We start from the raw sequence: 25,359 nt of genomic DNA, 5'->3' as shown, positions 1-25,359 counted from the left end.
TTCTTTGGTGACCCATTTATGTCCTTTGCCTATTTTTCTTAAAGAATGTTTGTCTTATTGATTTGTAAGACTTTTTTTATATATTAAAGCCATTAACCCTCTATCATGTAGATTGGTACCTTTTTCTAGTCTTTTGCTTGCTTTCTATTTTTTTCCTAAGGTATATTTTGACCTGGGGGAGTTGGAAATTTTTTGCAGTCAGATCTTTCTCTTTGCCATCTATGTCCTGAAATAAACATTCACACATGTAACCTCAGTGATATGATTAGAGACGGTGATAAGTATATGACAGGTACAAACAGGGTGCTGTGATGGGGTTTCTGGGTGCAAAGGCTGGATGCAAAAGGGGTGGGAGGTGAGAGAGTGCTCACAGGCCAGTGGGACTAAGGACTTGTGGAGGAGGGAGAGGGAACAGGAGGGACAGTAGATAGGTGGCAGGGGGCTTGAGGCTTTTTATTTTCTTACACTTTTAACTTAAAAGTAAGTGTAGACTCGCATGCAGTTGTAAGAAGTAGTATAGGGCCCTGGCCAGTTTGGCTCACCGGTTAGAGCGTCGGCCTGCGGTCCAGAGAGACCTGGGTTCGGTTCCTGCTAAGGGCACGTACCTCGGTTGCAGTTTGTCCCCAGCCCTGGTTGGGTCATGCGGGAGGCAGCCACTTGATGTGTCCCTTTCACATTGATATTTCTCTCTCACTCTCTCTTCCTCTCTCACCCTCCCGCTCTATCTGAATAAAAAAAAAATGGAAAAATGTCCTCGGGTGAGGATAAAAAAAAAAAAGTAGTGGTATAGAGATCCCTGGTCATCTCAGTGCCCCCAGGGTAACATCTGACAACTGTGGTGCATGATCACAGGCAGGACCTGACGTCGGTGCCGTCTGCTGCCTGGCTCAGCTCGCCCCGCTTTCCTGCGCTCATTCGCGGGTGTGCATGTCGCCAGTTCCGTGCACTTTTATTTATTTATTTATTTATTTATTAGCCAGGGCCGGGGACAAACCGCAACCGAGGTACATGCCCTTAGCTGGAACCGAACCCGGGTCTCTCTGGACCACAGGCCGACGCTCTAACCGCTGAGCCAAACCGGCCAGAACAGTTCTGTGCACTTTTATCACACGCACAGCTCTGCGTCTTCACCACTGCAGTCAAGATACAGAACGGAAATTAATTAATTAATTAATTACTTAATTAATTAATAAAAAAATCTGAATGGTTTTAAATCTAAGATAAAAAAAAAAAATTATACAGAACAGTTCCATCCTCACCAGGGTCCCTCTCTGCGTTTCCTTTTATAGCCACATCGACCCTTCCTGCCTGTCCCCCCAGCCCCGGCAGCCCTAATCTGGTCTCTACTTCCATATGCCGTCATTTCAAGAATGTTACATACATGGAGCACGCAGGGTGTGCTTTAGGATGGGCCATTTTCACTCCCGGGCGTGGACTGCATTCTGTGTTAGGGATGCTCCTCTTGGCTGGGCCATGACCCCTGGGGATCTGTGGCCCTTCGGGAGCCAGAGGCCAGTGAAGGACAGAAGCAGGCGGTTCATGACCTGGTTTCTGATTTTAAAATGACTGCCGGCAGCATGGAGAAGAGCTGGGGTGACTCAGGTCTGCAGCATGGGGAAGTGACGGGGTGACTCAGGTCTGTAGCAACTGCGGACTGCCCAGGGCCCCTGTCCCAGTATTCTCTCAGCCCACACTGGGTTGAGAAAAATCTTGCCACAACCCTGTTCAAAGACCCTCAGAATCTGCTCATTGCCTAGATGGGGGGGGGGGGCTTTGACTTGGGCTCCAGGGGATCTGTGAACCCCTAAAATGGAATGCAAACTTAAATGTTTGCACTTTTCTAGAAAGAGGGTTTGGGGTTTGCATCAGGTGTTCAGATGGGCCCGTGGTCCCCGGAACATTAAGGACTCTGGCTCGTGGGCAGAGGTAGAGGTTGAGAGCTGAGGCTCTGGAGCCTGACAGCCCCTGCTCGTGTCCCAGGACTGTCACAGCTGTGCAGCCCAGGCAAGTCACTAATACCTCTCTGTGTCTTGGTTTCCTCATCTGAAAATGGGGGAAATAATAGTGCCTACTTTATGGGGCTGTTTTGAGTATTGAGTGAATTAACATGACTAAATGTGTAGAGGGAAATTGGCATGTGGAAACAGGTGTGGCCGGGCTCTGTCACCTCCCTTGTCTTGGATCTCATATCTCTGTTAATATGGCTTAGTTGGCTTTTCTGTTTGTTTGTTTGTTTGTTTGTTTGTTTCAGTTGCTGCTTCACTTTTGGCTCATGGGGGTTTGTAGACGATACAAATCCTTGGTCTTTTCTGCTGCGCAGGCAGGTTTTCTGCTCCTATGCTTGGGCACCGATGTTTGAAGTGAACAAGCAGGATGGCCAGCTTTTTCTGGCTCATTTCATTCATCTTGTTGGGTTCGTCTGTGGTTCTGGGTGAAGAAGTTGCAGGTGTTGATACATTGGAATGTACCTTGGGCTCAGAAGCCAACAGACCTGGGTTCTGGTCTAGCTCTGCCCTCTTATTAGCTATGGGACCAGATGGGCAAGTTATTTGATCTCTCTGGCCTTAGTTCCCTTGGGTGGAAAATGGGAATAACCCATCTTGCAGGGTTCTTGAGCATATTCTGTAAGGTAATGTTTCTACTGCACTTAGCAAAGTGTCAAGCACAATGTGAGTACATGACAAGCAGGATTTTATTTACACAGGTCCTTGGCTCGACATAAGGAAACTGTTTCTGATAGTCAGTCTCTGCTCAACCATGACCTGGGGATGAGCGCCCCGTCTGTGGAGGAGTGCAAGCAGACACTGGACAGTAACGTGTCAGATGGGGTATTTGCAGGGCACCCCTGTCCAGGTTGGCACTTGAGCTAGGCAGCGACCCGAGACTCCTCCCAACTCCAACAGGTCAGGAACCCATGACTGACTGAGGGTCTGAACTTGAAATTGTTTCTTCTTGCCACATGCTTGACTGGGATCACTTGGTAATTATTCTTTATAATTCCTTATTTATCTGCACTTTTGTCCTCCATTCCCTGCAATGTTCAGGGAGGCCCTCTGCTCACTCACCCTGTGCCATGGTTTCCCCTGAAATGCAGCACCCACATCCTGTGAAGCCAGCTGGTGTGTGGCTGTGTGTGTGTGTGTGTGCGTGCGCGTACACGCACGCGTCTGGAAGTGCCCTCTGAATCAGATCAAAGATGACACCCTGACTCTCATCAAGTGGTGTTACTCCACCCTTTTGGAGGACTTTGCCACAATAGCCCTTCTGCTGTGTGACCTTGGACAGGCATCCTGGCCTCTCTGTTTCTCTTTATTCAAAATTGGAGCTAAAGTGAAACCTTTGCCATCTCTGCCACCGGATGCTGTGGGCATCTGTGAACTCGTGAGAGGGAAAGTTACTGGGGCTTTGCAGAGGAAGCCAGCGTCACAGACCCACCATCACACTCCCACCCTGCTTCTTGATCCTCACTGTGTCTGCACGGAAGGCGGGCTGGGCTTTGAGGGCACCCAGTCTCCCCTGGGCAGAGCTGTCCAGCCCCGCATGGAGCCTGTTAGGGGCCCCCGTCTGTCCAAAATAACTGAATCCGACAGACCTTTACTGAGCACGTGCTCTGAGCCAGACACCGATGTAGGCACTGGACTCGGCAGCGACCCAGACACCTGGCCCTCGGGGTGGATGGCAGACCCCTGAAAGGACAGTCTCCCTCCCACGCGCTCCTGGCCTTCGGCCCGTGGGTCCAGGCTGGTTCCCTCACAGACGGCCCTCAGTGTGGGTCTGCCTGGCGCCCCTGCAGGATTTGTGGATGTGGGGCAGGAACACCAGAGAGGCAGTGTCCTGTTCCTCTCGGGGCCGTTTCAGAAAACTACGACCTCGCCCTGGCCAGTGTGGGTCACTGGTTAGAGCGTTGGCCAGAGCACTGGAGGGTCTGGGGTTTGATCCCCAGTCCAGGACACATACCTGGGTTACAGTTTCGATCCCTGGCCTCGGCCAGGGTATGTGCAGGAGGCAACCAATCAATGGACATATCCCTGTTTCTCTCTCTCCCTCCTCCCTTTCTCTCTCCCTCCTCCTTACCTCCCTCTTTCCCTCCTCCTTACCTTCCTCTCTCCCTTCTCCTTACTTCCCTCTCTCCCTCTCCTTACTTCTCTCCCTCCTCCCTTTCTCTCGCCCTCCTCCTTACCTTCCTCTCTCCCTTCTCCTTACTTCCCTCTCTCTCTCCTCCTTACTTCCCTCTCTCCCTCTCCTTACTTCTCTCCCTCCTCCCTTTCTCTCGCCCTCCTCCTTTTCTCTTTTTATCCTCCTTACTTCTCTCTCTTCCTCCTCCCTCTCTCTCTCCTCCTCCCCCCTTCCTCCCACTCTCTCTAAAAAATTCAGTGGAGCCCTGGCCAGTTTGTCTCAGTGGTTAGAGTGTCGGCCTACAGACCAGAGAGTCCCAGGTTTGGTTCCCGCTAAGGGCACGTACCTTGGTTGCAGTTTGTCCCCGGCCCCAACTGGGCTCGTGTGTGTGGCAACCAGTCGTTGTGTTTCTCTCACACCAATGTTTCTCTCTCTCTCTTTCTCCCTCTCTCCCTCCCGCTCTATCTGAAGATAAATGAAAAACTGTCCTTGGGTTAGGATAATAAATAAATAAACAAACAAACAAACAAACAAAGTAACCCAGGGTGAAGATTAACAAAAATAAAAAAAGGAAGGAAGAAAGTTTATGACCTTGATTTGTCCCATTCCTGGTGATGTTACTTTAACTTTGACCACTTGTGTAAGGTGGTGTCTTCTGGGTTTCTGTATATAAAGTTATGTACAATTATATGTATAAGAATATAAAATTATAATGTTAATTATTTGACTCATTAATTAGTAAATAACGAATACGAGGTTCATGGGGAGTAGAGGCTGCCGTGGTGACAGGAGCAGTCCCTTTCCCCACTTAGGACCTGTCACTGGGCCCTGTTCTAACTCTCAGGGTGACCTCTGGTCTATGGAATGCTTACTGTGATGCTTCGGTTGTGCCCATTTGGGCCAGTGGCACCCATTCAAGCTGCCACCTGTCTTGTTACGGTGCGCAGCATTCTTGGAGCGCCTCCTTACTGTCTGGCGCGGCGGGAATTCCAGGCTGTACCTGCCCTGCTCCTTCCAAGGAAGCCAAGACCCGGGCGCTGGGACTGCATGTAGAGAGGATGCTGGGTCCTGGGCCGGTAAAGGCATTGCCGAGGCCCTTGGCAAAATGCAGATAGGGCCAGTGGACTGATGGCCTCATGCATCCATGGATTTCCTGTTTTGATGGCTGTATTGCAGTCATGCAGGAGAATGTCCCTGCTGCCCTGAAATCCACACTGCAGCATCGAGGGGTAATTTATTCCTGTGAATAAATAACTGACCAGGAAGGAGAGGCTGAGAGAGAGGGCATTTGAATGCAGGACGGGAGAGGCAAGGTGTGGAGGTGGGATGAGTTGGGCGTTTGGAGCAGCAGGAAGTGCAGGCCAGCAGGTGGCAGGAGCCCTGCCAGCTGCTGGCGGGGGAGGGGAGGCGGCGGGAGAGCCTGCAGGTGGGGTGAAGCCGCTGGAGAGCGTCCAGCAGGGCTTGGGCTTCTGCTGTGGCCTCAGCGCTCACCCGTCCAGACACTGCGCGGTGTGTTAGGTCCGCACCTCGCTTCCTCTCTGCGGTGCCCCGGGGAGCTTCATCTTGGGGTCTCCGCGGTGCAGGTACAGCAGCCAAAGCCCGGAAAGGCAGTAATGTCTGAACAGCACGTAGCTACTAAGTAGCAGGAGGAGGCTGGCAGCTGCCTTTCTGAATGTGACCCCAAGCCCTGGCCAGTTTTGCTCAGCGGTTAGAGCGTTGGCCCACGAACCAAAGAGTCGCGGGTTCAGTTCCAGTCACGGGCATCTACCTTGGTTTCACTTCCTCCCTGGCCCTGGTCGGGGTCTTGCAGGAGACAACCAGTCGATGTGTCTCTCTCATATAGATATTTCTCTCTCTCTCCCTTCCCCTCCCCTTTCCCCCCACTCTATCTGAAGAGAATAGAAAAATATCCTCTGGTGAGGATTAAAAAAAAGAGACCCAAGCGGGGACGCAGGTGGGTGCTGTCAGCATTGCCCCGGAACATGCCCCAGGACATTGCTCTGTAGGGGCTTTTGGCCTTAGGTGCCAGGAGTGTTGGGGGAAGTGCACACTCTGTGACCTGATGGATTCTGCTCCTGAGCATTTTCCTTAATGGTGACCACTGGTGACCTTACTCGAGCCTTTCCTGTGTCCAGGTCGCCGTTTGAGGTCTCCACATGTGTCCAGTCATCTCACCCTCACAACACCCCCAGTGCAGTAGAAACAGCCGGAGGGGTAGCAGCTTGCTCAAGGTTCATGACGAGGAGATGACAGAGCAGGTATTTAAACTTAAGGAGGTAGTCAGAGAAATGTGGGTGGTGGCTCTCCGGGGGCGGGCACAGACCCCACACTGTGTATAACAAAGTAACACAAAGAATAAATAAGGCTAAAATCCAGTGCCAGACACACAGTGGAACCTGCTGATCTGATGCTTTGGATCTAAATTTTGTGGCGTGGAGTGATGTTAATCATATGGTAAGTCTATTTATTTATTTTGGTGGTGCGTGCCCCTATTGGGAACCGAACCGGGACTATCTAGTCTTCAGGCCAACGCTCAACCGCTGAGCCAAACTAGCCAGGGCAATCATATGGTAATTTTAAAATGTAAGTTTTCAGTCCAGCCGGCGTGGCTCAGTGGTTGAGCGTTGTTGACCCATGCACCAGGAGATCGCCAGTTCGATTCCCGGTCAGGGCACATGCCCAGGTTGTAGGCTAAATCCCCAGTGGGGGGCGTGCAGAAGGCAGCCAATCGATGTTCTCTCATTGATGTTTCTATCTCTCTCTCCCTCTCCCTTCCTCGCTCTCTAAAATCAATAAAGAAAAAAATTAAATATCTTTAAAAAAATAAAATGTAAGTTTTTGTAGAAGGTGCTGCACTTTTGGTAAATAAAATTTATATCTGTCTCCCTATATTCATAGCAACTTCTGAGAGAATAGATATTAATATGAGTGGGGTTATTGCTGGGCCTTGTGATTTGGGGAGTTTTAACTGTGTTTTCTTTTTGGGTATCTGTACCTTCTAATTTTTCTTCCCCAATCACGTCTTGGGGGATGTCGCGAATACAATAAGGGTGGCACATGAGTTCACTGATATGGACTACAAAACAGCAGGGTCCTCGGAGGGGTTAGAAGTGAGGGGGATGACGGGGAGCAGTAACAATGCTGCATAACAAACAAGCACAGAGCCTCAGTGCCACGAAGGGACACTCACTTCGCTGAGGGTGCGGGCGTCAGCCTTCTGGACGTGGCTGACCTCGTGGGCTCACTCGTGCCTCTGCGGTCAGCTCAGGTCAGCTGCCAGCCCTGCCGATGCGTGAGCTCACTCGGAGGACAGGGCCAGCTGCCTGTTGCCTAATGCAGAAGGAGCCGGCTGGGACTTGCCTGTCGCCATCCTCCAAAGGGCGAGGCCAGGCACGTTCTCAAGGCAGTGGTCGTGCCAAGCAGACCTCTACATGCCTCACTTTGGCTAGTATTGTGCTGGCCAAAGCTAGTCACGTGGTGAGCCCCGAGTCCAAATGCAGGGAGAACGCTCGCCCAGAGTGGTGGGGGCGGAGGAGCACTGCAAGGTTACATGGACACAGGAGGGAAGAATTGGGGCCATCAGTGTGGTCAGTCTAACACTCAACAGCATCATTTCTAGTGGCCTCCTAATAATTCATTGTATGAGTATACCGTCATGTATTTAACCAGCTCTGTAAGGTTGAACAGTTAGGGTAGCATTTCCAAACTATATTTCAAGAAATTATAAATCCTCAGGGGATTAATTGGGGTTTTGGCACACACATAAAAAGTGAAGGTTGAGGATGGAAATAAATTTGGTGAGTGTTGGGTTAAATGAAGAAAAATACATTTCCTTACTGAAAGATTTATCAGAACCTTTACATCCAAGTGTGCATTATGAACTTCCAAAAGTCTGAGGGATGCTCAAACTCAGGTACTTTTTTCACGAAGCATCTTGAATGGCTCTCATTTTGGGCTTTGGGTTGGGTTCTGTGATCATAAACAGATCTCTGGTGAACATGGAGGGCTCATTGTTGGCAGAAATACAAACGAGCAGGGCAGGGGACAGTGGTGTCTGGAGTAAGGTGAGTTCTGAAGGCTGCACTTGGGATGATTGGGACGACGGGGACCATGAGTCAGCACTAACCTGGCTCATTTTCTCTCAGCAGGTGCCTTAGGATCTCCCAATGGGGTGGCTTGGCTCTGGGTTCACGTTCCCTGTGAGCTGCCTGATCCTGGTGTGGGCGGCAGACTCTGGTAAGTCACCACCTCTCATTCATTCATTCATTCATTCATTCAGCAAACATGTATTGACTACCTTCGAGGCTCAGTGAAGAAAACAAAGATTCCTGTCCTTGAAGAGATTATACTGAGTGGGAGGAGACAGCCAATGACAGATGGCCCTAGTTATAAGTCTAAGGATTGTTGAAGGTGATGGGAAAAGACAGTATGGAACAGCAGGGAGGGCTGAGAGCTGGGTGGAGTGGAGGGTTGCTATTTAAAACACAGTATATGTCAGGGAAGTCCCAGGCAATCAAGCCAAGACTTGAAGGAATGGGGAGCCATGCAGATATCGGGGATGGGGCGGTCTCAGTGGCCCTGAGCCGAGAGCCTGCCTGGAGTGTTGGAGGAACCAAAGGAGGCTGGTGTGGCGCCGGGAGACAGCCTACCTGGCACACGCCTGCAGAGCACACGCCTGTTGGTGGGTAGACTCCTCAGACTGCCACGTATTTTTCCTTTAATTTGACCAGGGAAGTAGGGGAGCTGCATGACGTAAAGGTGCATTTGGGGTATGCCCTCAATGGACCCTGCACCCAGGGTACTTCTTCAGCTTCAGGAACCCCATCAGTGCCAGCTGGGAGGCTCCAGGAGCCCGGGTCCTGGCCGGCTCTGTGAAGACTGGCCCGTGACTGGTCCTGGGACTGTGGATTCCCTGTTTGTGATGGCCCTTGGTCCTGTTCTGGCTGGTTTCCACCTGTCCAGGGGCGCAGGGCCCTCGTTCCAGCTGGGCTCCAGCTGCTCAGAGCGCTCCTGTCTCCTCAGGGTGTGTCAGGGTCCGGCATCCGCCCACCTGCTTCTCCGACTACATCAGCACCTCCACCTGTGAGTGGAGGATGAGCGGCCCCACCAACTGCAGCGCCGAGCTCCGCCTGACCTATCAGCTGGATTTTCTAATCTCTGAGTAAGCCTGTGCTGGAGCAGGGAGGTCGGCCCTAGGGGTTCCCCTGGAGTGGTGCCCTGGGGTGCCTGGTGCTAAATGCCATTCACTGCACTTACCGGGCACAGGGTTCGAGCCAGGGTGCCCAGGGAGCAGTGCGTGTCATACAGTGGGAATGGCATGATGCTCCGAGCACACTGTCACCCAGCCAGCCGTGTGGCATCCGGATGCTGGCGGAGTATCAGACCAGAACATAGGGTCTCAAGCATTTAGTCTCAGGACTCTTCATGCTTAAACATCAGCGAGGACCCCGAAAGCTTTTGTCTGGGTAGCCTATAGCTATGGATATTTACTCTCTCAGGAATTCAAACAGAAAATGTAAATAACAGCAGCACACAGGCCTTCAGAGCAGTGACGTACCTGCCACGTGGCCCTGGGAAACTGCTCTGTCCGCTTGCGGGAGAGAGGGCCGTGGCGAGCGCCCCGGGGCGCTGTGAACCGGCTGGCCTGTGGGTCCTCAGACCGCACTCAGGGACCTCGGGACATGAGCCAGCAGTGTTGGGGTGCAGGGTCAGCGGGGAGCGCACACGTCCCCTGTGGCTCGCTGGGATGGCCCGGGGGCCGGACTTGGCCGGCGCGGTGCGCAGGCGCGGGGCACCCTCGACGGCAGAGTGCAGGCGCCCCCAGGCGGCCCTCCGCGTGCTGTGCTTCCCCCGTGGCACGTGGGCCGAGACCGGAGCAGGAGAACCGCCCGTGAGGCCCCTGGGCCCACCCTGCTTTGTAAACTAGTGCTGCTGGCACGTGGCCAGCCCGCCGGCGGGGTCTGCGCTGCCTTCCTGCGAGCCGCGGAGCCCTGTAGTCCCCGGGAGCAGCCCGGCTCGCGGAGCCCAGAGGCCTGCTGTCTGGGCCTCCCCGAGCCCGCGGAGCCCTGTAGTCCCCGGAGCAGCCCGGCTCGCGGAGCCCAGAGGCCTGCTGTCTGGGCCTCCCCAGCCCGCGGACCCTCGACGGAGCCCAGATGCCTGCTGTCTGGGCCTCCCCGAGCCCGCGGAGCCCTGTAGTCCCCGGAGCAGCCCGGCTCGCGGAGCCCAGAGGCCTGCTGTCTGGGCCTCCCCGAGCCCGCAGAGCCCTGTAGTCCCCGGAGCAGCCCGGCTCGCGGAGCCCAGAGGCCTGCTGTCTGGGCCTCCCCGAGCCCGCGGAGCCCTGTAGTCCCCGGAGCAGCCCGGCTCGCAGGGCCCAGAGGCCTGCTGTCTGGGCCTCCCCGAGCCCGCGGAGCCCTGTAGTCCCCGGGAGCAGCCCGGCTCGCGGAGCCCAGAGGCCTGCTGTCTGGGCCTCTACAGAAATCGTTTGCCCGGCCGAGCCCACGGCCGCCGTTGGCTGTTCGGGAGGCACGTGGGGGTCACTCTGCCCTGGGAGAAGCCGTGCTCCCAGAGGTGTGCAGCGCACCTGCTGTTAGAGTCGTCGAGCCGGATTCTTCCCTGTCACTGGCCCTTAGGGATGAGCGGAGTCCTGGGACCACGCTGCGGCCAGGGGTGTGGGAGGCCTTGTGGGCATGGTGCCGGGCTATGGCCAGCAGGGAAGGCAGTCCTCGTCCACTGTCCCCACCAGGCACCCTGACCGCTCTGCTGCCCAGTCCCCTGAGCAGCAGTCCCCTGAGGCAGGGCGACCAGGTACTGGAGGAGCATGTGGTTCCTTGAGGCGTGTACGGGGGACACCCAAGGGTGCATGGCCAGCCTAACACAGCACCGTGTCTGCAGAAACGGCACGTGTGTCCCTGAGAATAGGGAAAGCACTGTGTGCCTGTGCAACATGCTGATGGATAACGTGGCCAGCGTGGACATCTACCAGCTGGACCTGTGGGCTGGGAAGCAGCAGTTGTGGACCGGTTCCTTCCAGCCCAGCAAGCATGGTGAGTGGGGTGGGGCAGGCGGTCCCAAAGAAGCCGGCTGGGTCCTGGGGCAGGGGAGGCAGGGTCCATTTTGGGGAGGGAGGCCCAAGCAGCCTCTTACCTTGTCTTAAATGTGATGGGGTTCTTGCCTTTATCTGAGCCTTAGACCTCTCATCTTTGAAATGGGGTTGAGCTCAGCAGTACATCAGGCCCCTTCAGTTCAGATATTTCAACCCCCTGAATGTGAGGCCCCTGGTTGGGGTGTTGAGCAGGCCTGTTGGATGGAAGGCCTGCTTGCTGCAGATCAGAAACTGAGCTGGGACCGTCCTTCTTCCCTCTGCCGACCGCTTCAGACAGTCTGGACTACGGAAGGCTGACCTTATCCTGCTACCCAGAGTCCCTGCAGGCATTCCCCAGGGTGTTGTGACAGGAGTTTAAAACACCATTTATTGCTGTGTGACCTTGGGCAAGTCACATTACCTCTCTGAGCCTCAGTTTTCAGAAGAGAGTTCTTATCCCCATTTTGCAATTGAATAAACTGTAGTACAGAGAAGGCAAGTAACCTGCCTAAGGTCACACAGCTGCTAAGCAGGAGCAGCAATCTCTCCCAGACTTCACAGCCTTCACCACTCCATCAGCAGTTCCTGAAGGGCCTGCTCATCCTGCTGGTGGTCCAGGGTTATTTAAATTGACCCATGAACAAACACGTGAATTAAAATAATTCTCACATGTGTTTGTTGATTTTAATGCATATCATATACTTGTGCTCTCACTGATATGATGACTTAAAAAGAGACTATGTTTTTAAACACACGGATCAAAATAAAGAAAAATACTTAGTAAAACAGCACACAGATGTGGCCAAAAGTATGAAGTGACAACGAGGAAGTTTGGGTTACTTTGGCTTATACATTTTGCGTTCACTGGAGAAAGGAAGTTAGTAACCACTGTGGTGCCAAGTGGACTCTGTTACGAGTCTGAATCTACGTGGCCTTACACATGTATGTGGAGGTGGTGTTGACTAAACACCTCAATGGCCCGGGGCGTGGGCGACAAGCCCTCACCAGACACCGCTTCTCCACAGTGAAACCCATGGCCCCTGGAAACCTCACAGTTGCTTCCAACGACTCCCACATGTGGCAGCTGACCTGGAGCAACCCATACCCTCCTGAGAATTTCCTGTACGATGAGCTCTCCTACCAGGTCAACATTTCAAATGAAGACGACCCCTCAGAGGTGAGTGGGCACTGCGGGGATTCTGCTCCACCTCCTGGGACTCGGGTGGGTGGAGACCCCGGCTCCGGGGTGGGAGACAGAGAGGACACCCAGGCTGCCAGCATCCCTGGGGACCTGGAGTCCCAGCTTCTGCCCCTCCACCCCTCGCCCGATGCCCAGGGAGAGAGAAGGGGTATGATTTCTGGGCCCTGCTCCCCGCTGTAAAGGAGGCACTGGGCCACAGCTGTGTTTCCTGAGGGCCCGGAGGGACACTGAGATTTGGGGAACACACTCAAACGACTGAGTCCCAGCGTGAGATGCTCCCTCAGCATCATCTCCCTCTCGACCTGACTGGTGAGGGAAGGCGTCTCAGCTGGGCTGACAGGCTTACTGGTCCTTGGTTGTAACAGAGAGGAGGCCGAGGCTCAGAGCCTTGCCCCAGGAGACAGGCTCACCCATAGTTTAATGCCCTCGCTGGGCCTGACTGAGATTCCTTTTACGTGACACTCGGGGCATCTGATACTTCTCTGCAGGCGCAGCAGAGACAGGGCTTCCTTTCTAAGTGAGCGTACCGACATTGCACGGCAGTGCAGATTTGTCCATTCAGGTAGAATAGATACTAGCAGGCTGGACACAATGCTGGCTGGTCCCCGTGTTTTATGCAGGTGGGCGTGGGGGTTACTTCGTACCACCATGTTTGCCCCTCGAACATTCCCATGGAAGGAACTCTGTACACACGGGCCTGGCGTCCCCCAGAACTGGGTTCCAGTACCTGCCCTGCCACTTGCCAACTGTGTGATCTTGAGCAAGTCACTTAACCTCCTTGTGCCTCAGTTTTTGCACCTGTGACATGGGGATGTGTTTTTTAAACACAAAAGGCAGCAGACAACACATACTCATCGTCATCTTACCTTTTCCACTTAACAGCAGATTCTGGGTCTCTTCCCAGCGGGGGCTGGGTTGGGCGGGGCTGAGGTTCGAGGCCAGTGAGTTTGGGCTGGGTTGCGGGGGCTCTAGAGAGCCCGGGAAGGAGAGAGAGGGGCTCTGACTCCATTGCGCTTCGGAAAGGTCACCTCGTGCTCCCTGCATGCCAGGCCCCATCCTAGGTGCTTGTCCCCTGAGCCCACTTACTCCTCACAACAACCCGGTGAGGTGGGCGCTTTTATTACCGCCATTTTGCAGACGAGGACATCGAGGTCCACAGAGGTTATGTCACTTACCTAAGGTCACACAGCCAGAAAGTGACAGTAGGGACCTGTACCCTCAATTTACAGGCGAGGAAACGAAAACTCAGAAAAGTTAATCCACTTGCCCCAGCCATGTCACATGGCTAGTCAGGGGGGGTGGGGAAGGGCCCGTTTCCTGGCCCATCTCGCTTGAGTCTGGTCCTAGTTATGAAGGTGGCAAACGATATCCGAGTTGAAGGAATAACCGAATACCCAGGCTGGTGGCTCTTCTTATTTTTTTAACTTATTAGAGAAAGAGAGAGAGAAACATCGATTTGGTGTTCTGTTTATGCATTCATTGGTTGATTCTTGTATGTGCCCTGACCGGGGATCAAACCCACAACCTTGGCATATAGGGACAACACTCTAAACAACTGAGCTACCTGACCAGGGCCAGTCTGGTGGCTCTTTCTTTAAAATCTTTTCTTTCTTTCTTTTTTTCCTTTATTGATTACAGAGAGAGAGGAAGGGAGAGGGAGAGAGAGATAGAAACATCGATGAGAGAGAACATCAACTGGCCGCCTCCTGCATGCCCTCCACTGGAGATCAGGCCCACAACCTGGGCATGTGTCCTGACCGAGAATTGAACCGGTGACCTCTCGGTGCATGAGTCGAAGCTCAACCACTGAGCCACACCAGCTGGACAATCTGGTGGCTCTTAAACACTGTGGAGTCAGCTAAGGACAGCAGCCAGGTGGGAGCTGGCACTCCCCCAGCTGGTGCAGTAATGTCTTCCTTTCTTCCCCCAGTTCACAGTGAATAATGTGACCTACATGGAGCCCACCCTCCGCTTCTCAGCCAGCATCCTAAAGCCTTGGACTTTCTACAGCGCACGGGTGAGGGCCTGGGCTCAGATCTACAACAGCACGTGGAGTGAGTGGAGCCCCAGCGTCAAGTGGTTTAACTGTGAGTATCTATCGTGGGTGTTGGGCATCTTTCCTCCCCACTTTCACTCTGTGGCCAGACACTTCCCCTGGCCGAGCTTCTGGGTTTCCATGTCCGAGGATGCCTGTACTGTGGTAAGCGTACAGACAGCATGGCGTCCTGGCCAGGGCAGGCCGGCCAGGCTGCAGGGACAGAGAAGCCCGCGAGACCTGCGCTTTAACACCGGAGAAATGTATTTCTTGCTCTTGTAACAACCCAACCAGAGCCTGGCTGGTCTGTGGGTGGTTTGCCTCTCGCTGCTCCGTGCCTCTCTAGGGCAAGGACGATTAACCTTTCGTATCATGGACCCCTTGGCAGTCTGGTGAAGCCTGCGCACCCCATTCAGAGTAATATTTTCAGAGGTATTAAACAAAATATGGAGCATTACAAAGGAAATTAAAATTATTGAAATGCAGTTATAACATATTTTAAAATGTGTTATCTAGGAATACATGTCTCTGTTAACACACTAGAAACAAGATCTAGCGGTAGTTCTCATAAATACTGTAATTTCAAAGTAGACGAGGATAATGACATCTCGTGACCTGGCAGCTGTGGCGATAGGAGAGGAGCTGTGTCCTGTGGGAGCCGAGTGACCGATGCTGCTCGCACTGTGGTTTGCTCCCTTCACTCCTAATGGGAGGAAGTGCTAGGTGTCAGAAGTTAGTGAAAATAAGGATGTCATTTCTTTCCCATCCAAGTCTTAGACCTCAGGATCCTGTCGGCAACCTGGTTGGAGGTCTGTGGACCCCAGGTTAAGAATCTCTAAGGACCCTGCCATTGTCTGCATCCAGCCAGCCTTAGCCTGGAAGTGACACATACCACTTCCTCTCAAGTTCTGTTGGTGAAACTGGCCTGCAAGGGATTCTGGGAAATGTAGTCCTTCATTTGTTAGCTGTATCCCCCCCCAAAACAACTGTTTGCAATTTTATCACATGGCTTTTGCAATAGAAATACTGAATTATCTCAAGTAAAACGAAGTCTCACCAGTGGACCTTCCCAGGTTTATACAGCAGCGCGGTGATGTCACCCTGGAGTCTTGCCTTCCTGAGCACAGTGCTGTTTTTCCTTTAGATTTGTCACCTCCTGGCCCTACATTGACTGCTGCCCACCCTCAGACCCCAGGAAGCAAAGGTAATGAAAGGTGGCCACAAAGGAATGCACCTTGTGCATCTCTCTCTTTTATCAGGAAGCAAGAAAATCTTTCCAGAAGCTTCCCAGCAGACTTCCCCTTCATGGCATTGGCCAGACTGTCACATGGCCTCTCCCACCTGTATCGGAGGCTGGGGACTCAAATGTCAGGACAGGGTTCTAGGACAATTGTGATTGGCCCAAACCTCAGGGTGGGCACGTTGCCACCCAGCAAAGAAGACGTGGAGATGGGGGAGGGGAGGCTGCCTCAGGCATCGCCTGTGCAGCGGGAGGAGGACTGTTCACAGTGCTGGCGCCGTGGTGCTTGGCAGGTGCTCCGACCCCGCCCACCCCTCGTCCCTCTCAGCATCCCTCACCTGCTCCTGGGTGTCTCTTCACCCACCTGTCTCCCACGCTGGACTGTGAGCTCCGTGGGTAGTATCTACCCTCTGTCTGTGTCTCCAGTGCCCAGGACAGGGCCAGGCACACAGTAAGTCCCCGCGAGAGTTTTGAGTTGATTTGATTCTATCATTGACCTGGGGAAGGGAAGGGCAAGAGAGAGAAACAGCTTGCAGGGAACGTATACTATGTGCTGAACACCCACTCGTTATTTCTGCAAATATTCACTGAGCTCCTGCTCTGTGCCCGGCCCCATGTGGACCCGGGGAATCAGCAGTGAACGGGGGACGGGAGTCCCTGCTGCTGTGGAACCCACCGGGGGGATAAACAGAGCACGGAGAAGGGAGTCGGAGCTCCAGGCCCGCAGGCGGTCAGCCTGGGAGAGAGTACGCAGGGCAAGGGGACGCGAGGAGACGGGCAGCAGGGGACAGGGTGCGGGGCATTTCTGGAGCTGGCGAGAGTGAAGTGGACGCGGAGAGGCAGCTGGCGAAGGTGGTAACAGCACGTGCTTGTGGACGTGCCGGCTCTGTTCTGAGTGCCGTGGGTGGTGAACCGTGTCGTCCTCACAACAGCCCTAGGAGACAGTGCTGTTGTTAGCCCCACTGTACCGATGCGGAAACCGAGGCTCAGAGCAAGGGGCGTGTCCTGGGTCACAGTGAGGATATGGCTTTGAGCTCAGGTAGAGTCTCAGTCTTCTTCAGGAAAGAGCAGCAGGTTCAAAATCCTGAGGTGGCACTAGCTTTGGAGGAGCAGGGGACAGCGAGTGGGCCAGTGTGGCGAGGGCTCAGTGTGCAAGGGGGAGGGCAGGAGGGGGGGAGGCGGGAGGGCTTGGTGGTTGCAGATCGCGCAGGGTCTGGGAGGACCCTTTCCTGAGGCATCGGTCTCAGCTCTGGGAAGGGGAGACCAGGCTGTTCCTAGCACCGTGCCGGCTCATGGCTTCCCTCCCACTTGCAGACTATGTGTGGCCCTGGGAGCAGCACCTCCCGCTTGCCCTCAGCATCTCCTGCATCATCATCGTGGTCATCTGCCTGTCCTGCTATTGGAGCATCATCAAGTGAGTCCTGGGCCAGCCCCTTTGGGGTACAGAGTGGGCAGGAGTCCCTCCTCTCATCTGTCAGCTTGCAGTCCTTCGTTCGACAGTAAATGTTTATTGAGCAGCTACTCTGTGCGAGACACTGAGGCACCAGCTGCAACAAAACAGACAAGGACCCCGTGCCTCGTGGAGACAGCTGCCAGGTCCACAGACAGCCACGGCCGTTTCCCACAGCCATCCACGCGCTGAGGGAACTACGCCCGGGCACAGGGCAGGGATGTTCCAGGGTGCTGCTTTAGGTGGGGAGGAGGTGGTATTTGAGCTGAGACCTGACTGGGGGAGTGAGCTGGCCAGGGTAGAGCTGGGGCAGGGCCTTCCCTTGGCAGAGGGAGAGGGATCATGCCCAGGGTGTGGTCCAGACAGTGGGGCACCTGACAGCAGACCAGACCGAGGAAATCTAGACAATTGACCTGACAGAGTCAGCAGACATGGGTTCGGATTCCGCTCGGGCACTTGGTAGCTGCGTGACCGGCAGCCTTGGGTTCCTCCTTTGCAGGCTGAGATACGGTGAGAACAATGTCGTCCGTCCTGAGTCCTAAGACTCTGGGGTCACAGTGGGTATAAAGAGCCTGCTTGCCAGTGAGCCTGAGCCCTAGGAAACTCGGTGTCTCCAAGCTCAGTCCCCCAGCTCTGAAATGGGACCAGCGAGCGTCGCCTCGCCATGTGGACATTAGTGATGGCTGAGGATCCACTGAGTGTCCCGCACTCTGCTGGGCACACATTGTGTGCAAGGGTTGCAAGTTTTCCTCTCCATGTCTCGTCACCGCCTCCTCCTCGGCACCCGGGCTGGTCTTCCCCTCTCTGAGCCTCAGGTTCCCATCGCCTGTCCTTGCAGCCCGCTCAGTGTCCCGGCACTCCAGCCTCGTGCTGCTCCTGGCGCCCAGCGGTTCCCTCAGCCCTGCACTCACTGTGCCCCTCCCTGGAAGCCCTTCCCCAGCGTCACCGCGACTCCTCTTCCACCTCCAGTGCCACGCAGAGGTCACCTCCTCAGGGAGGCCCTCCTGGATCACACCCCCATTCCTCTCTATTCCCTTGTCTTCTGTATTTTTACTCATGGCACTTAACGCCGTGATTAATGTCATATAACCATTTCTGTAGCTGTCTGTCTCCTCTTCTAGAGGGTCAGCTCTGTGAGGGCAGGGCTCGTGCCTGGCTCACCGCTGTGTCCCCAGGCCTGGCACGGCGAGTGGTACGTAGCAGGTGCTCAGTGCAGACACGTTGCCTGACTGAGTGGAGTCCGCAGAGGCCCCTCCAGGGGAATCTGCGGACCCGGCCTCAGAGCTGACACATGGCTCCGGGCCGACCAGGGAGAGGGAAGGAAGCTGTTTCCCCCGGGTTCCCTCAGCCTCTCGGGCCACGAGGCCTCTCCCTGCCCCTTCCTTGCGGGTGCTCCATGGAGGGGATTGTTGCTGGGGACACCCAGAGTCCTCTGCAGGGTGAGTCTCTCCCACCCCCTGGGCTTGTTCCCACTGAGGACGGAGCGGCGAGGGCAGCGATGCTGGGCACAGCCGGCTCCTCTGCCTGTCCCTTCTCCTCCCCGCTGTCCCTTCTCCCCTCGGAGCCTCCGTCTGCCCCGCTGTGACGGGTCGGCAGCAGAGCCTGCTCCCGGGCCGAGGGAGAGACCCCCGAACCGCCCTGGCCCCAGGCCCCTGCTGTGAGGACTGACGGCGGAGAGACCAGCACGCTGTCCTTTCTTTTCCAGGATTAAGAAAGACTGGTGGGACCAGATCCCCAACCCGGCCCACAGCCCCCTCGTGGCTGTCGTCATCCAGGAGTCTCAGGTAGGAGGGTGGGTCGGCCGCTTCGGACTGCACCTACGGGACAGTCAGCCGTCTGGGGTGTTGAGGACAGTCACTGGCCTCTGGAGCCGCACCGAGCCATCAGGAAGGTCTCGGTCGGCTGTTCCGCAGCTCGCTGTGGTCACCAGGAGCCCAGGGGCTTCCCGCCCCTCCCTCGGCTTTCATAGCCACTTCTTCAGCCTTCGGTGGGTTCCCTCCCTTGGAGGAGACGACCCCTGAGGTCATCTGCATGTCTGTACCCGGGCAGGAGGCCAAAAGGCGAGGGAGAGGGGGACACAGGTCCTGTGTCTTCCTCCTACGAGCAGGAAACTGTCACCAAAGCGCCAGCAAATCTCGTTTCTCACTGGCCCGAGTTACATCACGTGCTGTTGCCTAAACCACTCAGCGTGAGGGGCGGGGATGCCCTGAGTGCAGCCAGGTGGCATCCGAGGGGGGGGCAGCGTTTCCCGTGCGATGGCCACCCGGGGCGGGCCTGAGCTGCTCAGGGCTCGGGGGGGGGGGGGGGGCAGGTCCTGTCTAGAAGTCTGAGCGTTCCCAGTTCTCCAGGGACCCTCTGGCAGGCTGGCAGGCTCTGGAGCCCGGCGGTGCTGACTCGAACCCTGGCTCTGCCACTTGCCTGCAGAGTGGACTCGAGCAAGTGGCTCAACTGCTCTGAGCCTCGGTGTTCTCGTGGGTTGGAGTAGTGTTCATGCAACAGGGCCGCCGTGGGAATTCACCGAGACACTGCATGTAGAGTGTACACCGCGGGGCCCTGCACGTCCTAAGTGCCGTTCACGTACCAGTCAGCTTAGCTGTGTAGCCAGGGACCCCGAAGCTTGGCTGGAACTGCAGCCATCTCTGTGGCCCTGGCTTCTGCAGGTGGGCCCAGCAGTGGGTTGGGTGCGGGGCTGGGCTGGCTCGTCCCCATGGCTTCACTCAGGTCCGGCCGCTGTCTGACCCTCACCTGGGCAATGCAGGTGACTGAGCCATGCGTCTCACCCTCCCGCAGCTGGGCCAGTTGGCACAGTGTCACGCATGCCACATTCTGTTGCCCAAAGCAAGTCACAAGGCCAGGCCATTTTGCCATCGGCCACGGCAACTTGATATTAAGTGATCTCACTCATGCCTAGGACTGAGGCTCCGGGAGCTGAAGTGGCCTCGTGTGACCTCAGACCCGTGTGACGTCCAGGCCTAGGTCTTCCCACAGCGAATACTGCGCACCGCTGTGGCCAGGCTGGCCGGGAAGGCCTCTCCGCTCTGTTCACTGGCTGCTCTGTGTTTCAGGTGTCCCTGTGGAGGAGGAGGTCCGGAGGCCAGGAACCAGCCAAGTGCCCGTATGTACATGAACTTCGGTCACAGCCTCTGTGGGCTTGGAGGGGTGGCACTGGCGTGGAGGGCAGAGTGGGGCCCCACAGCCTCCGTGTCTGCCTTCCCTTCCTTGGCGTCAGCACTTTTCCTTCGAGGGCCGCAGGAGGAGTGGTCTGGGTAGGCGGGCTGCTGGCTGAGGCCCTGAGTTTCCTGGGTGGGTCGGGCACATGCTGAACCCCCTGGGAGGGCCCTGCCTGAGAGGGGCTGGCAGAGTCGGCTGGTTGGCAGACAGCACTGCCCTGACCCTGAGTGTGCCGCCTCCTAAGCTCCTCCCTCCGGCCCCCGGGCCTCCAGAGCAGGACTAAGGGGTTTACACCTGGCCCAGCGGGGACTTCAGGGCCTGGGAGCCCGAGGACCCCACAGCCATCCTGTCATTCCTTGTGCTGAGTGTTGACGAGTATTTTAAACCCTATCATCGCTGACAAAGACGCATCCATCCAAAGGCTGGGTTTCTAGTCGGTACCAGGTTATGTGCTAAGCTGCAGACATCCCAGACGGGCCTGCCTTCAGGGAGCTCCAGGGTCGCAGTGGGATAGGCTGACCAATTGTTGATTATAAAGTCAGGAAGCATGTCTGCAATAGGTAGACAGCAGTCTAGGGTGACTTCAAGCTGGATTTTGAAGGATGAATAGGAGCGTTTCAAGTGGAGACGCTGAATCTGACCAAACTTTGCTCTGCAGACACTGGAAGACCTGTCTCACCAAGCTGCTGCCCTGTCTCCTGGAGCATGGCGTGGGGAAGGAGGACAGTTCCTTCAAGGACGCCCGGAGCGGGCCCGTCCAGGCTCCTGGAAAGTCAGCGTGGCGCCCCGTGGAGGTCAGCAGGACGATCCTGTGGCCCGAGAGCATCAGCGTGGTGAAGTGCGTGGAGCTGTCAGAGGCCCCGGTGGAGGTGGAGTGTGAGGAGGAGGAGGACGTGGAGGAAGACCAAGGGAGCTTCTGCTCCTCTCCTGAGAGCAGCAGGGGCGGCTTCCAGGACAGCAGGGAGGGCATCGTGGCCCGGCTGACAGAGAGCCTGTTCCTGGACCTTCTCGGGGGTGAGAATGGGGACTTTTGCCCACCAGGCTTGGGGGAGTCCTGCCTTCTTCCACCTTCAGAAAGTGTGAGTGCTCAGATGCCTTGGGCTGAGCTACCAAGCGCGGAGCCCCAGGAGGCAGCCCTTCAGGGCCCGGAGCAGCTGCTGAGCCCAGAGTGCACCCCTGCAGCCACGCTGACGGGGAGCCCAGCCTGCCTGGCTCCCACACAGCCGCCCGCGGTCATCGTCACAGACAACCCCTTCTACCGCAGCTTCAGCAGCGTGCTGAGCCAGTGCTCAGGTCCTGGGGAGCTCGACTCAGACCCACAGCTGGCCGAAGGCCTGGGAGACGGGGACCCCGACATGCTCTCTGCCCCCCAGCCCTCTGAGCCACCCGCTGCGCTCGCGCCTGAGCCAGAAAGCTGGGAGCAGGTCCTCCGCCGGAGCGTCCTCCAGCACCAGCACGGGGCAGCCGGGGGGCCCGCCGCGGCCCCCAGCAGCGGCTACCGGCAGTTCGCGCAGGCGGTGAGGCAGGGCGCCCAGGGCGGCGGGGAGGCCGGGTACAAGGCCTTCTCCAGCCTGCTGCCCAGCGGTGCCCTCCGCCCAGGGACATCAGGGGCTGAGGCCAGCAGCGGCGAGGGCTGCTACAAGCCCTTCCGGAGCCTCCCTTCTGGCTGCCCTGGGGTCCCTGCCCCTGTGCCCCTGTTCACCTTTGGGCTGGACCTGGAGCCGCACGGCCCTCAGCGCGCACTGCCCCCAGGCAGCTCCCCGGGGTGCCCCGCTCTGGAGCCAGGGGCAAAGGGAGAGGACAGCCAGAAGCCCCCGCTCTCCCGGGAGCAGGCCTCGGGCCCCCTCGGGGACGACCTGGGCAGCGGCATTGTCTACTCAGCCCTCACCTGCCACCTGTGCGGCCACCTGAAGCAGTGTCACGGCCAGGAGGAGCGTGGCGAGGCCCACGCTGAGGCCACGCGCTGCTGTGGCTGCTGTTGTGGAGACAGGTGTGAGTCCCCCGTGAGCCCCCTCCCAGGGGCGGTTCCACTGGAGGCCAGCCTCCCGGCCTCCCTGGGTGGCTCAGACGGGGGCAAGTCCTCCCTGTCCTTCCAGCCTGGCCCCAGCAATGCGCAGGGCTCAAGCCAGGCCCCCGCAATGGTGGCCGTGCTCTCCACAGGGCCCCCTGCGTGAGTGCCTCCTAGGTGTGTGCCCGCTCGCTGCCGAGTGCCCTACCCGTGCGCGAGAAATGCCGCCCGGAAGGCAGCCAGGCGGCGGATTTCCGAGACTCGGGGAGCGTGGTGTGGAGGGAGGTGGTCAGACACGGGGGCTGCAGAGACTGGCTCCGCATTCTCAACACGGACCCGAGCTCAGCACGTGCCGTGGGAGGGGCGGGCGCCGGGCGGGTGCCCACAGCAGTCACCTGCAGGGATCCGGACGTTCCTGGGCACCTTGGCTGATGAACGAGCCGTTGGCCACTTGATCGGTCCGCAGCTTCTCCAGCGTACTGTCCCTGTCATGCCCGCCGAAGGCACGTTTGTCCACCTTGTCACTCGGTTGCCCGTGTCTTGCCCAGCCCCGGGACTCGCTGTTGCCATGTTGCTGGCTTGGACGCTGAGCCTAGAAACTAACCAAGCCAACAGGGGACACATTGGGGGGCCTTGGGAAACTGGTGGGAAATGGAGGTCCTGGAAGGGTAGTTATTTGCCCAGAGGTGCCGTTCACTCAACAGGGCTTCAGGAGGTCGACACTGGAGGCGGGATCTGGGCTGTGGAGGGGCTTAGTCAGTGGGGTCACAGAAGCACACGAAATGGGGACTACCAAGCAGTGACACTTTGCTGGCAGATTCCTACAAGGCTGTAAGACGGGGGGCCCCTGTGAAGCCCGGTCCCCAGAATAGACACCCCCAGCTGCCGTGGGGCCAGTCTGTGCCGTGGTCACCATTGCTGGCAGCCCCAGACCAGAGGGACAGCTTCCTGCCTGTGATGCGCTGAGCTGGGCACTCCAGACGCCACCAGGCACATTCACCTGCATTTTGGCCCAGATCTCCCGCTGAGTAATGTTTGTTTGTACACGTCGCAAAAGTTGTTTTAAACCTGGTATTTGTATTTGCTGAGGAGGGTGGAATGGGAAGGAGTAGAGTTTTATATAAATAAAGGTTCTTTATCTCTTTTTTTACTTATGAAAAACACACACTGCCAGGCACTGTCGCGAGTGTTTTATCTCTGTTAACTCATTGAATCATCCCATCCAGAGGAACCAAGGCCCAAGGGGTTAAGTAACTTGTTGGCTCTGCTTGGGTTCCCCCGAGACAGGGATTCAAGTGCAATGAGCTCATTAAGGAGGTGGTCCCAGGAAACCTTGCTTGGGGCACGGGGCAGTGAGGCAGGGAAGGACAGGAGGCAGACAGTGCCCGTGTAGGCAACCGCCACTTAACCCTGCAGAAGTCTGGCAAGCCATGCACAGTGCATGCCTAGAGGTGTCCCTGCAAAGGGGCAGGGCAGCTGGGGTGCTTGTTCACCAACTCCCATCATTGTTAGAGGGCCACTTCCAAGGGTACCAGCAGCTGCTGCTACAGTCTGCCAATATCACACAGCTAGTTAGTGGCAGGGCCGTAGCTGAACCCAGGCAGCGACTGTCACCCAGGCTCTCTGTAGGGGATCCGTTTGGGACATCCAGGCAGATGGTGTGATGGAGTGGGCCTCAGACAGGCAGGCAGGGGATTTTAACCTCCTGTCTGTGATCACTGTGTGTCCCTGAGTAGCTACCCTGACTGTCACAGTTGCAAAATGAGGGATTTGGCTATTTGATATTCCTTTCTGCTCTGGTGTTCTACACAATGCACTAGAAGTGATGGGGAGCTCACTACCTTACATGGAACCTAATGTTTGTTAAAAATGTCTCCATTGTGCTGAGCCCAAAGCTGTCCCTTTAGGTGTCCAAGTCACTTCCCACCCACATGTGGTTTACAGATGGGAAACTTAGTTCTAGGGAGGAAAAGGAACTCGCTAGGGCCACAGTGAATGGCAGGGCCTGAACCAGCCCTCTGGACTTTTGCCGTCAAGAGCTTTTGTAATAAAATGCAATAATTTAAAACAAAAATAACTGTTTGAAGCCAAGCAATATGCTAGGTGCTGTATATCCACTATGTCAGCTCTAGTAGGCAGTCCAGTTACCCACATTTTACAGATGAGGAAGCAGGTCCAGAGAGGTTGAGGTTTAGCTTAGGGCCACACAGCTAGGAAGTCCTGGAGTCAGGCTTTGAAGCCAGGCCCGACCACACAGCTCCCAGTGCCCACAGAATGCCAGCTCATGTACAGCATGGCACCAATTCAAGTGTCAGCTCTAATCCACTTTGAGCATCATCTCAGAAAATCCAATTTAAAAATTAAGCAGCAAACAGAAAATACATGTGAATGGGAGAGAGGAGTCGGGTTGGAAGTCCAACAGAATGGAGGCCGGAGTCATCGTTCTCTCCTTGGGATCTTATAAGACCCGAGTTGTCAGCTGAGGCTGATATGACAGAATTGGCCGGGCTTGGGGAAGCTGGAATGGAGAATTATGCAGAGATACCTCCCATCTCTTACCTGGATTTAAACCCACCCTCCCGGGCTCAGGGAAGCTGGAGAAAGGCCACTGCTCTTGCTTCCCCAACCCGCTTCTCCAGCTTAACACAGGGAAGGAGGACGCAGAGAGGCAGGTAGCAGGAGAGCCTCACGCCCCACCCATGTTTACTGAGCACCTGCTATGCCAGGTACTGTGCTTCCCTCTTGGATCTTAGAGTTCCGTGGGGGAGACAGACATTAAACAGACAAAAGGAAAAACTGCAAACACTGATGGGTGCTATAAAGAAAGTAGGGTTTGAGACTTGGGGAGCTAAAGGGAGGTCTTTAAGGAGGTGACCTGAGTTGAGCCCTTGGTGACTAGAAGCAGCCAGGATGGACTAGGGGAAGAGCATTCTGAGCAGAGGGTAGAGCTAGTACAAAGGCCCTGAGGCACATGGAGTTGGGCGTGTTCACAGCACAGAAAGACCAGCTACAGCACAGTGAACCAGGGACAGTGGTGGGGATAAGGTCGGGTATAGT

General features: G+C 56.0%; 1 protein-coding gene across 5 annotated transcripts in view; it reads left to right on the top strand.

The window, feature by feature from the left end:
• The window catches only part of LOC118641533 (interleukin-4 receptor subunit alpha-like), a 41,746-nt gene extending 16,808 nt beyond the window's left edge, over nucleotides 1-24,938 (top strand). For 2 of the 5 annotated variants that reach the window (XM_036278825.1, XM_036278827.1), the window contains 11 exons: nucleotides 6,252-6,374; nucleotides 8,262-8,352; nucleotides 9,139-9,277; nucleotides 11,008-11,159; nucleotides 12,223-12,374; nucleotides 14,329-14,485; nucleotides 15,578-15,637; nucleotides 16,988-17,087; nucleotides 18,829-18,907; nucleotides 20,189-20,238; nucleotides 20,953-24,938. In XM_036278825.1, the coding sequence (XP_036134718.1) occupies nucleotides 8,283-8,352; nucleotides 9,139-9,277; nucleotides 11,008-11,159; nucleotides 12,223-12,374; nucleotides 14,329-14,485; nucleotides 15,578-15,637; nucleotides 16,988-17,087; nucleotides 18,829-18,907; nucleotides 20,189-20,238; nucleotides 20,953-22,468 (2,475 nt within the window). In that variant the 5' untranslated portion in view covers nucleotides 6,252-6,374; nucleotides 8,262-8,282 and the 3' untranslated portion in view covers nucleotides 22,469-24,938. The remainder of the gene's footprint in view (nucleotides 1-6,251; nucleotides 6,375-8,261; nucleotides 8,353-9,138; nucleotides 9,278-11,007; nucleotides 11,160-12,222; nucleotides 12,375-14,328; nucleotides 14,486-15,577; nucleotides 15,638-16,987; nucleotides 17,088-18,828; nucleotides 18,908-20,188; nucleotides 20,239-20,952) is intronic. The other 3 variants (XM_036278826.1, XM_036278828.1, XM_036278829.1) reach the window with 3 other exon arrangements.
• The last annotated feature ends 421 nt before the right edge of the window (nucleotides 24,939-25,359 follow it).

This window comes from Molossus molossus, unplaced genomic scaffold, assembly GCF_014108415.1.
Source record: "Molossus molossus isolate mMolMol1 unplaced genomic scaffold, mMolMol1.p scaffold_m16_p_3, whole genome shotgun sequence".
Classification (NCBI taxonomy): Eukaryota; Metazoa; Chordata; class Mammalia; order Chiroptera; family Molossidae; genus Molossus; species Molossus molossus.
Note: the sequence above shows the minus strand (reverse complement) of the source record. Positions and strands in the feature narration are given on the sequence as shown.